This window comes from Larus michahellis, chromosome 8 (assembly GCF_964199755.1).
Source record: "Larus michahellis chromosome 8, bLarMic1.1, whole genome shotgun sequence".
NCBI classification, from domain to species: Eukaryota; Metazoa; Chordata; class Aves; order Charadriiformes; family Laridae; genus Larus; species Larus michahellis.
The window spans coordinates 26369823-26381891 of record NC_133903.1 but is presented as its reverse complement, the minus strand read 5'-3'; the positions used below and the strand labels follow the sequence as shown (position 1 = coordinate 26381891).

The 12069-nt window shown below is 41.2% G+C and overlaps 1 protein-coding gene across 4 annotated transcripts in view; it reads left to right on the top strand.

Annotated features, from left to right (window-relative positions):
• NOTCH2 (notch receptor 2) overlaps nucleotides 1-12069 on the top strand; it is a 91122-nt gene that overhangs the window by 39167 nt on the left and 39886 nt on the right. For all 4 annotated transcript variants that reach the window (XR_012588615.1, XM_074596889.1, XM_074596890.1 and 1 more), the window contains exons 6-10: nucleotides 5741-5974; nucleotides 6806-6961; nucleotides 8085-8273; nucleotides 9434-9547; nucleotides 10805-10918. Coding sequence is in view for 3 of the 4 variants with exons in the window: in XM_074596889.1 (XP_074452990.1) it covers nucleotides 5741-5974; nucleotides 6806-6961; nucleotides 8085-8273; nucleotides 9434-9547; nucleotides 10805-10918 (807 nt within the window). In the remaining variant the exon portion in view is untranslated. The remainder of the gene's footprint in view (nucleotides 1-5740; nucleotides 5975-6805; nucleotides 6962-8084; nucleotides 8274-9433; nucleotides 9548-10804; nucleotides 10919-12069) is intronic.

Here is a 12069-nt window from a genome sequence, read left to right as displayed (position 1 = left end):
AGAGAGGTGGTGAGCCCTTCCCCATATACTGGAGCACAGGTCTCAGATGAGGGACAATCTTCTGGTGAGGTATGGAGAGGATGGGGGCATGAGAATTTCCTCAAACCTGATGTTTCTCTTCCAGTGAGTCTCTTCGGACCTTGAGGACCCGTTTGTGATTCTCCCTGAATTATCTTTCCCTTTCAGTATCACTAAGCTTTTAAGATACTCTGATTTCCAGTTCAGTCTGAGTGCACGATTTTCAGAGAAACGGATGTTGCTATCTCCTCCCAGCTCAGTTTTCAGGAAACTGGTATTTTTCAAGGCACAGGAAGGTATTTGCATCCTTCGTCCTACCAAATGTTTGTAGTGCTTAAATTGCATGTGAGATCTTCTCTCTGTAGTTTTGGCCAAAGCCAGAGGCCAGCTGGCTTTGGCCAGTTAAGAGGCCAAGAAAACTTCCTCCTTTTTGGAAAGTCTGCTGTGCCAAAGGCAAAGACCTCTGAACTGCCTGAAGGTCCTGCATTCAGCTGTAGGATCAGTGCAGTTTCCTGTCTTGGAGTTGGGATTTATGCAAAGACTCTGTGGTTTGGTAGGATCAGCTATTGGAGGCATCTGTTGCTGCTTCCCCAGGGTGACTGGTTTGGTTTCTTACTTTAGCAAGCTAATGCTCTCCTCTTCCAGTGTAGGACAGCTCATAAAATGAGTGCAATCTGCCTTACCTTTATAAATCAGACTTTCTTTCTTTCTTTTTTTTTTTTTTTTTAAACATAAAGAGGGCTAGGATAAGGGGTTGGCTGTTTCTCATCAATGAAATGTGGTCCAATTACTTGAGGGACCTTGAACCACTGCATCCTGTGTCTGCCTGAAGAGAAGCTCCTGGAGTTCCTGCCTGGTTCCTGCTGCTCTGAAAATGGGAGCAATCAAAGCAGCAAGCGTGTCTGTCTTATTCCATATGGCTCTTCTGAGGGGAAATAAGCAGGAAGTAACTTAGTTTCATAGTGGGCAAAAAGGGCTAAGAGTTGAAGGCTGTTCCGTTTTTCCACTTCTAGTTTTCAATTTTGAAATACCACATGGACTAGCTGTTTACTTTGTACAAGGTCACTTAGAACCTGACTCGGCGTTTTGCTGATTTCCCAGGCTCTGCAAATATCAAGGTCAGGTTAGGCTTTTTTTAGCTTCTTGGAGTAATTTGTGTTTCCTTTCTTGATGTCTTTTATATGTATATTTCTACATTTCCATTAATATATTGTACAGTTGGTGTATTTGCACCAGTTCACCCTATACTTGCTGTGTTCCTTTTAGAAATGTAATTGAAACTAGCATGAGCATAAAACAGAAATACCTGCAGAAACTTCCAGCTTAAATAAATTAATGTTTAGCCGAAGTGGTTGTGGCATTCAGAAGCACTAGGGTTTTGAATATGTTTCCTGCACCGTACAATTCATAACGGAGTTTGCACTTGGAAGTTCAATTCAGATTCTGTGATTGACAGACTTGGTTCTTCCTAAAACTCTTACCAAGCAGAAAACAGGCTTACCGAGTACTACTACAAGTAACTACAGTGACAATTAAGTCAAAGCAGCATCCCTTACGTAAACTGTTTCAGAGATCTTTTGTCTCATTTGATTTAAATGTACCTTATTAACCTGGCAAAAAGAAGTCTTTTGCAGAGTATTCTTTGCGAAGTTTTAGAATTAAATCCTGGTTTATGTCAGATGCTGAAAGAGACTTCTGTCTTTGCTGTGAAAAAGTCATTCTGGAAGCTCACGGGACAGACACTAGATCGAAGACATAGGTCACTAACAGCACAAGCATCAAATCTTTTCTTTGCAGCACCTGCCCAAAATATTAATCCATTTCTCTCATTTGCACAAGGAGTTGAAGCCTCTACTGAGGGTAAACCTGCCCTTTCAGGAGAGCGAGAGGTTGTGGCCATCCTGCAAGTCCCACTAAGGATTAAGTGATGCTGCTGCTTTGAGGGAGGGCGATCTTGAAAGCCATTTACAAATGTGTGCGCTGCTTTCTGGGGGAAAAAAAAAATCCCAACAAACCAAACAACAGAAAAAACAACCAAACAAATTACAGCAACAACAACCAACCAACCAAACAAAAAAACCCCAAACAAAAAAAACTGCGTTGAAGAATTACAATATAGACCATTAATCCTATGTTGTTAACACCTAAAAACTCAAAACCACCATATAAGCAACCATAGGGTGTCTAAAAATAACCCCAAACGCCACCTGAAAAAAACCTTGATTTCTCTCTTTTGAAGACTTTGGGCTACAGAATGCATTTCCAAGCCACTTGAGCCCCACTTCAACAATAAGGGCTCGAGCATTTTCAGTGAACTTGAAATTGCTTTGCATTCTTGACAATTCACCAGTCCTGTTTAAAAAAAAAAAAAAAAAAAAAAAAAAAAAAAAAAAAGTGAGCGCCTTGGACTTTGGTCTGGGATTTGTAGTATTTTAAAACACAGTTCCAAAATCTTTCAAAAACTGTTACATTTATATTGCCTGATGGTGATGACACTGAGCGCTTACGAATGTAGTTAGATTGGTATGCTCTGCTTGCCTTATGTTGCTTTTGATTCCTATATTTTTTGCCCAGAAGTTATTTGAGTCTGGATTTCAATTATAACTTCAATAAAGAACAGGTTTTTTTCATTAGAATACTCAATAGTAAAATGCAATAGTTAATTGCTCATTTACGCCCCTCATATTGAGTTGAATTTCCTTTGTTTTTAAAACAAACTGCGTTAAGATGAAGCTGTCTTTGATTCATATTCATAATTAAACACAAGTATGACTGTGATCTGGTAGCTGCAAAAGGAGCATTAGAAATGTGAGGAGCTAAGTGCAGATGAAACTTAAGGAGCTCAAATGTGGTGACTTTTTGAAATACAGTTGAATTGCTCAAAGAACCTTAAATTCTGCTTTATTCTTCTATGGAGACAGTGATGTACCTTTTAAAAGTTTGTTTTAGTTTAGGGCTGCAGGAATATGGAATAGCCTAAGACACGGGGTTGTTGTTAGCACATCAGTGATGTCACTTGGTCCTGTCCTTTCTAGAAGTGGAGAGTAAGTGCTAGGAAAAAAAAACAAACATAAAATCCTAAAGTGTTGATATGACTAGGGACAGAGAGTTTATATGAGGGAGCAGTTTGCCCATCTTTGCTTAAAAAAAACACCCCAAAACAACAAACCACAAGCACATATGTCCCCAATCCACCAAAAACACCCCCACAAAATGTTCTATTTCAGGATTTTTATTCAGCCAAGCGCAAGGTGGGTGATTTTGAGAGAGGCATAACAGCCTGGAGTGGCGGGGGCAACTCCAGCGCTGAAAAGCTGTTCACGCTTTGGTGACAGCGAGCGTGAATTGGCTGCAGTCAAAAGGAGGATGTAAGTGCTGCGGGAACACTTCTGCAAAACCATTGCGCTACGGCCCAGCGTTTGTCAGAGAGCACGTTCTTTCATCTGGGTTGGGCCCCCTCCGAGAAAAGAAGGAAAAATCACTATTAAAATAAGCAAATAACGTCTTGATTATTTATTTTATTATTTTTTTTTTTAAAGGAAGTCAATTGTGTTGACTTGCGAGATATGCACGACTACTAGGAACCAGTTGGAGATAACTGCCTGTTTTCAGTTTGGTTGCTGATAAGCTAATAGCGAAAGCTAATGAACAAACGACTTCTATTATGACAAATGCATGGGTTTGTTTTTTCATAATGTAGAGAGCTATGTTTTGCAGATAACAGTATGAAGTGATAGATTTCTCCTCCCCCAACTGTTCTACTAAGTAAACTGGGAAGTGAGGATTAATTTTGAAAACTCTACTGTAATTATTATTGCTGGTAAAATGTTATTACCTTTCTTTCAAGTGATAAAATCCTTGTTTTGAAGTAGTCCTGCTGGAGGAAGGAATGCATGCACAGAACAAAGTCAGCTGTGCATTTTTTTAAAAAATGATTCAATTTCTTTGCCGCTAAGCGAAAAAAATCCAGAGCTCACAGGACCTAAGGCTAAGATTTATTTAAGTATTTTGAAAACAAAAGGAATTACGATTTGAGTATAGTAGCAGAGATGGTTAGGATTGAGCAGTTTCACATTCCTGCCAACAATGGATGTTTCAGTTCTGTGTGTTGGAGGAAGGGGGGTGTGTGCACTTGCACCAGAATTTCTGGGCCATTAATAAACAAGGTGACTGCTAAGCAACATTTAATAAGTATTTTTAGATTGGCAAACGTGAATAAACTGGAGCCCAGACAAGATCTGTGGCCTGCTTTTGAATTTCTTATTCTTGGAAATACGGGGGGAATTCTGGGCAAATGTAAGTGTGCAGCTGATAGGGTGGCTGGAGATGACAAATGGGAGGATCTTGGTAGTAGCAACACAGTTGCTTAAGAGTCTTGACCCAAATAATGGAAAACTGCTGCTTCAAGCTAGCGAGGGAGGTGATGTTGTCAGCTGGAGGGGGGGAGAAAAAGGTCACATCAAAAAAATCTAATCTTATTCTCTGATAAAGAGCGGTCTTTTGGTGCTTCGTACATCATATCAACATTTAGGAAGGGTGGTAAAAGAAGTTATAAGGAAATATAAAAATTTAAAAAAAAAAAATGCAAGCTTTCAGTGCTAGAGAATTCTTTGTATAGCAGAAAGGAGAGGAATAGTTTATCAAAAAGTAGATTGTGGACTGTGACCGGTAAGCTGTGGCGGCACGTGTGCGCCCATGTGCCAGCCTGGGAAGAAATTAGCTGGTGCTTACCCATTAGGTTTTATCTGGTAAAGAAACTCTGAATAAGAATGAACAACTCAAAACCGAAGCTAAACAATTTCAGCTTAAAAGTAAACCGTGCACCTTTAATTGGAAAGATGAGTAAACGTTAAAACAAAATATTGATGCAGGTGGTAGGTTGTCCAAATCTTGATGTCAAAGCAAGATGGATTTGGATAAAGAAATACTTCGGTAAGCGTGAGTTGCAGAGCTTCCTATAGCTGTGACTCTGAAATTCAGTATCCTGTGAAACTGATTTCATACTTAGAGGTCCAGTTGTCCTTTTCCTTAAAACTTTCTGAGACAATGTACATTAGTTTTCTTTCCTTGAATATCTCCACTCATTAAAGCATTTTATAAGAGTATTTATTTTGTCTCTGAAAAAAAGAGGAAAAAACCCAACCAAAAAACAACCAAGAAAACCTCAGCTGTTTGTAGTTGTCCATGGAAATACCTGGGGGAAGGAAAAGGAGTATTTGAGGTAGAAGAGTTTCAAGAATTTTATTCTTCCTCATTAAGTAATATTCATTGCGTAATTATATAGGAAAGAATTAAGTTCTCCTGACAAGAGTTACTTTGCTGCTGGCCTGTTGATGCTGTTTTGGCCAAGATTTTCTTGTGAGGCCATTGTCTCTCTTCCTAGTCCCTCTGGCTGCCCTGCAGGCAGGCCTTCGTTCTTTCTGCTTCTCACATCCCCGCAGATGTGTGGTCATACACTGCAGGCTGTCTGCTGGCTTTCATACTGTGCCTTTTTAAAGTTCTTTGCAGTTCAGCTCCTACTTTGGGGTCATTTAGGGATGCTAGTTGTCTCTGCCTAATTTGACAAGTGTTGTTGGAAGTTCTCAGGTTCCAATGTCCTAGAAATAAGAAGTGGCAGTCAAGTTGGATTACAGTGTTTCCCTGGGTGATGTTGTCTGTGGAAGAATCTTCTTGTATCTGAGCGTCTGAGCTTTTATTAAGCTTGTTCCATTCTGTGCATCAGGCCAGTTTTGCACTGAAGACGTCGATGAATGTCAGCTCCAGCCCAACGCTTGTCAGAATGGAGGTACCTGCACCAACCACAACGGGGGCTACGCCTGCGTCTGCGTCAACGGTTGGAGTGGGGATGACTGCAGTAAGAACATTGATGATTGCTTCACTGCCTCCTGTGCCAATGGATCTACTTGCATCGATCGAGTGGCTTCTTTCTCATGCATTTGTCCAGAAGGAAAAGCAGGTAAGGACAGAAAACTTTCATAGGTCTGGCACGAAATAGAAGATACTTCCTGAAGTTTATGCATGTGCTTAAAGTGGCGTGTTTATTTTACACTCTTTGTGACCAAACCAGGAAGAACAAAAGGAAACATGTGCTGTCCATGAGCAAAGACCTTTTAAACCTCTGTAGCTCGGGACAAAGAAGTATTTGTGTTAGGCTGGAGGACAAACTTATTACAGTTGAGATTGCAAGAGAAAGCAGATCTTTTTCTAGTGCTTAGCAGGACCTGTATTTGCCTGAGAAACACATGAGGGTGATTTGCTCTGTGCCACTTAAGATAATTGTTCTTAAAAGTCTAGAAGGCAAATTTAGATATTTTTGCATGAGTGAGGATGCCCTTACTCGCATACTGGAAAATTTGCTGTTGTAGGGTGGGTAAAAATGTGAAGGTCTCCTCACTACTACCCAGAAATACAAGTGATCAGCATAGCCGAAATAAGAAAGTGAGCTTCATGCGCACCTGTGTTTTCATCTGTCAGAAAAATCATGATGATGGTTAGAGAGAAGAGCTAGTTAACTGTTCCAAGGAGGAGACTTTGTTAATGGTAACCCCTTGTACCACTGCTGGAGACACCTCTGAAGTCACAGAATCTATACTTATCTATAATGTTTTATAAGCGTGTAGTAGACTACCACAGGGATTTCATGGGTTGAAGCCTGTAAGAAATTGCTCAAGCTTTTGATTGTGGAAGTCTCTATTTGAAATATCAGGATGGAGAATTTGATTTTGTAATATATGGTCTGACTGCTGTACCTCGCTTCTTTTGAATGAACTCTTGTACGCTTCTCTAGGTCTTCTCTGCCACTTGGATGATGCGTGCGTTAGCAATCCGTGCCAAAAGGGTGCTCTGTGTGATACCAATCCCGTGAATGGACACTATATCTGCACCTGTCCTCAAGGCCATAAGGGAGCAGACTGCACTGAGGATGTGGACGAGTGTGCAATGGGTGAGTTGCTATTTGTGAGTATGCAAACAGGGAGTTGGATCGTTTGCTTTATGAACTAACAGAGGGGCAAGAATACGCATTTTGTCGTCGCTTCTCAACATAAGTGCGACTCCTTTCCTGCTCTCCCACTTCCATTTCAGTTTCTTTAGATGAGTTTTAAATCTTGTGTGAGACTTGGGGCAAAGGGCTGAGTCAGAATAGCTGTCCATGTTTGAACTGCTAGCCTTTGGGATATGAAAAGCAGCGAGATGCTCAACTGTTCTTCATTGTGCAGGAAGGTTTTAGCATTGTCCGAGGAATGCACGCAAACAGATGTGATAATTAAGCCGACCCTTAAAACCGTAGTGTACAACGAAAAGTACTGCAGTTCACGTGGGAGTTGTTGCAGCTCCTGCCTTGGTAGAAATATATCGAGGCTCTTTGACAGCCAGAATATGGCTGGATCTTTTGAGTGCCTTCCAAGACTGGTGAACACGTGGGCTTTTAAAGCTGCAGTTTTCTGCTGTCATGTTGTTGTGTCGTTTTGGGGGTTAGCTGGATGCTCACAGACTTGCTTATAGTTTTGTGAGTGGTAGTTCATGCTTCTAGAAGGAATGCATGAAGGAAATACCTAACCAGCACTCATGGAAGTATTGGAGAGAAACACTTCTTTGAATTTCATTCCTCAGTCAGCCTTGGACAAGAGTGCTGTTCCTTTTTGAAAACACATGAAGGACTAGTGTGGTTGTTTTGTGGCTGTGGCAGCATCTTGTCAGCTTCAGGGGTGAAGTAAATGTAAAAGATGATCTAAAGATAAGAGCTCAAAAGCATCATTAATTCTCTAATTCCTGTCACCTGATGCTTTCCTCTTAAGAACTGTTATTAGTAATACGGACCAGAGTCGCTCCTTTGGTCCATTGGTAATGACAGTGACCTTTCTTTTTGCCTCTGACAGAGGCAAGTAACTGCCACAGGTTTTCTTCAATCACAGTAGCCTTTCCCCAGAAAGATGAACAGTCTTTCCCCAGTATTACTTGCCAGAAAGGAATGACCACTGAAAAAGACCATGACTAATAAAGAATGCTGTGGCTTTCCTGCTCCAAGGAGAGGTTTTGACGCACACACATATGTGTTTTTCTTGCAGCAAACAGCAATCCCTGTGAACATGCTGGGAAATGCGTAAACACAGAAGGCTCTTTCCACTGTGAGTGTTTGAAGGGCTACACAGGACCGCGCTGCGAAATGGACATCAATGAATGCCATTCGAATCCATGCCAAAACGATGCCACCTGCCTGGATAAAATCGGAGGATTTACATGTCTCTGTATGCCAGGTGAGGGGAGTTTCTGACAAAGATGGGGTTTCCAGCGAAGGGAAAATTCAGAAGGCAAAGCACGGGGCGGGTTGCCAGCTCTGCTGAGGTGGAACGCATAATTGCAAAGAGGTGAGGCTAAACGAAATGGTGAGAGCTTGCTGTGGCGGCACCAACCAGGAGGACTTGGCATTTGTTGGGGGGAAGGGAGAAAGCAATTAGAGGACTGAGAAAGAAACCAATCTCTACATCAGCAAAGGAAGTCAGCATTCTGAGCTGGAGTATGTGCGAAGGTATTTGTTGCTATACCTGGGAAAGTGCGTGCGCAGAAACTTAATGTTTGTGAAAGCAAAGCAGGGGCAAACGTTAAAAGAGTGACTGAGTTTTGAGATAAGTATACGATGATTCCGGATAATAGCGTTTGGTTTTTTTCTCTGCTTGAAATACTCCAAATGATGCAAGCTCCCGTTGACCTGAGGAAATAACTGTAATAAAAGTTACTTGATTGAAATCATGCTTGTAAAATTTACAAGTCCAGCATACCAGTGACCCATGTAGTCTGCTATTTTGCTTTCTGACAGAAAGTGGTGAAAAATAAAAGGGTGCAAGTTGCCTTTTGCAGTCTTATGAAGTATAATGAAAAAATTGTGACCCCTGCAGGTGATCAGTTGATACCATGAAAACTAGAATGAGTTTTTATTAAGATCTGATCTGTTCTGAGAGATGGAACTCTAGTCCCAAGTATTTCACCCTCCTTAAAGTTTTTCTTTTACTCTGTCACTACCAAAAAAAGCCTTGAGCTAAAATTACCTGCTGTGTTTGTTTCTTTACCCTTTACCTTATATTGGTGCATACCTCAATATACTGATATTTTGCAAAATGTTAAAACATAACTAACCCCTTCTCATCAAGTGGAAGAAAACACTAGATGTGAATTCAGTACAGACTTCTCCTGTTACGGCTGATTAAGTGAGCGTGTTCAGCAACAGTGAAAAGGACACATTCAACATCCCTTTTTAACCTCTGGTGTATATTCTTACTTCATAGGCTCTGTCCAAACTGCAAACTTGAAATAAAACTGGGCTTAGACGTTCAGTGCTGGTATAAAAGGCAGTTGCGCTTTCAAGGGCGCTTTCTAAGGCCTTCAGTCACCTCTTCTTATTTATTTTTATTTTAAACAGGTTTTAAAGGCGTTCACTGTGAAGAAGATATTGATGAGTGTCTGAGTAATCCCTGTGTGAACAACGGAGAGTGTCTTGATAAAGTCAACCGCTTTCTTTGTGTCTGTCCTCCTGGTAAGTACTTATTTCTGGAAGCATTTCCTGCTTCACCTTACCGAGACCTACACAGATAACCCGTGAGGGATTGCAGGTGGTACATTTCCTCTGAGTTTCTGTTGTCTTAACGCAGCATCGGTTTGGATAAGTGATTTACAGTCACTGGTGAATAAGAATAGACATGGATTGGTTGCAGTAGGATTGCACCTGTAACTGAATGTAAGTGTTGAGAAACATACAGTTGGACGTCTCATCTTAGAGGGTAGTTGGCAGCATGAGCTTCTGTTAACTGTGGATATCGTAATGAGATACAGATGAGTAATTCTAGATATGTTTTAAAAATCAGAGCCTCGGCATGCTTTTTGCCTTTTTCTGAGGTTTTTAGGCAGAAGCCATTTTTGCATCAGTATAGTTTATGTTGCTTGCATGTGGAGGGAGATGGATTTGGTCTCCACTTCAGAAAAGAAGCATAAATGCTGAGCTGTGGGATCGGTGTTAGCTATAGGGTAAATGTCACTTGTTTTCCTGATGGCTTAGAAAAACTTTGGAGTTCAGAATATACTTGACAAAAGCCTGCTCTGCATCCCTTCTTCTTGACTAATGGTGTTCCACCTCCTCCTTTGGTTCCTTCCTCCAAGAAACATTCCTGGAGGTTTTTTTTGTTTTTGTTTTTCTCTTAAAGTGCCACCATCTGACATAACCTCTTGATAGTTCATTAACTATTTCAAGAAGTGTATTGAAAGATACAGTGCTGTATCGTACCACATTCCACACTGCTGTAGTAATTCTGGTCTGAAAGCTCGAGTGATGTGTGCGTCGTTGTTTCATTTTAAGTTACTTTCTTTGCTTACTTGGAAGTTTTTATTGGTGACCTCCCAGCCAGAGACATGCGGAGAGGTCACCAATAAAAACTTTCAAGTAATCAAAGTAACTTTATAGTTACTTATATAGACAGGCATACTGTCCAGTGGTGGACACCACTTGTGCTCCATCTGCTGTATTTCTGTTTGACTTGGCCATCTCAGTTCTCAAGCTGAGGCCCCTTTGACCTGGACGGTACAAACTATGTTTTGGCTGGTGGTTTGGAGGAGGAACCAGTCCACCCAGCGTGTGGGGTGTGTGTGTGTTTAATGGAGCAATTGAGTTTAGATTTACTGAGCTTATATTTGGGTGTTTTTAACGATTTGCTAATAAATAATTCCTGACTGTGCAGCTGTTTACATTAACTACTTCAAATTACTTCTGGATTTTCATCTTCCTTTTCCTGCCTTTCAGGATTCAGTGGGGCCGTGTGTCAGATTGATATAGATGACTGCTCCAGCACACCATGTCTCAATGGAGCCAAGTGTATCGACCATCCCAATGGCTATGAGTGCCAGTGCGCCACAGGTCAGTCTTGTGTCCGCAGCCACTGGACCGGAGGTCGCATGTAACCGAAATACATAAAGGGGTGGTCAAAGAAGTGTCAACGTTCTTTTTCTTTCTTTCTCTGAAATACTGCTTGTTTGTTGCGAAGCTTTGCCTTCTCCTTTGCGGCAGAGAATAGCATTTCAGTACAGAGAGCTTTTCACTCGTGACGGCAGGAAGTTCACAATCAGTGGGAGTTCTGGCCTCCCTCTTTCAGCCTCATCTCTTGCCTCGCAGAAGGTGACAGCTTCTTCTGTATTGACTGTGGAATCCACAAGTGGAAAAACAGCAGTGTGAAGCCTTTCACACGTGGCTTACCTTTCTTTCTTCCAAGCCGGATTATGTAGCGTACAGTTGAAGATCAAGAGATGGACAGAGCAGTGCTACTGTGTATTCCGATTTCTGTTGCGTTAGGCTATTTTATGTCAAAAGCAGAAGATTAAAATGCAGTAAAAATTGAGTCCGCTGGAAGAAATACCACCCAGTAGCTGCCTGCCAGAGTGTAGTTAAAATGATTTGTCAAGCATCATACAGAAATTTTGGCAGAGCTGTGGATGGAACTGAGGTGGTTTTTTTTGAATGCACTAAATTCCTTTACTGCTTGGTTAATTACACATGTAGAAGCATCAGGTTTAATTATGGGATTTTCTTATCTTCAGCCCTCTAGCAATGATGTAGATAAATCTTATTTTGGTTTTTACATCTGGTCAAATAAGAGGGTATGGGCAGTTCAGAATGGTTACGCTCTAATTCTCAGTAAGGAACAACTTTTGGTTGCTTTCAGTTAATGGTGCCTGATGCATTGCTCGTGATGCAGATTCAGGCGTGGAGTGCATTGGCTTTAGCTCTTCCATTAGGGAAGAGGCTGAACAATTCCTGGAGATACCATTGTCCCAGAAACGCACTGTTAGGTTGGCTAGACTTATGTGCAATTTTTCTCATTTTGATTCATTCCAATAATCAAATTGTTATGGCAAATTTGACTTGACTAATTTATTGTGCGCTGTACAGGATATAGTAGAGATTAACCTAAAAATTCCTCCCCAGTCTTTTCACACACCCCCTCTCCCCCTTCCCCAAAGTGCCTGAAGAAACAATGAATTTGTTGGAAGTAGGGGAATGCAGTAGTTCTA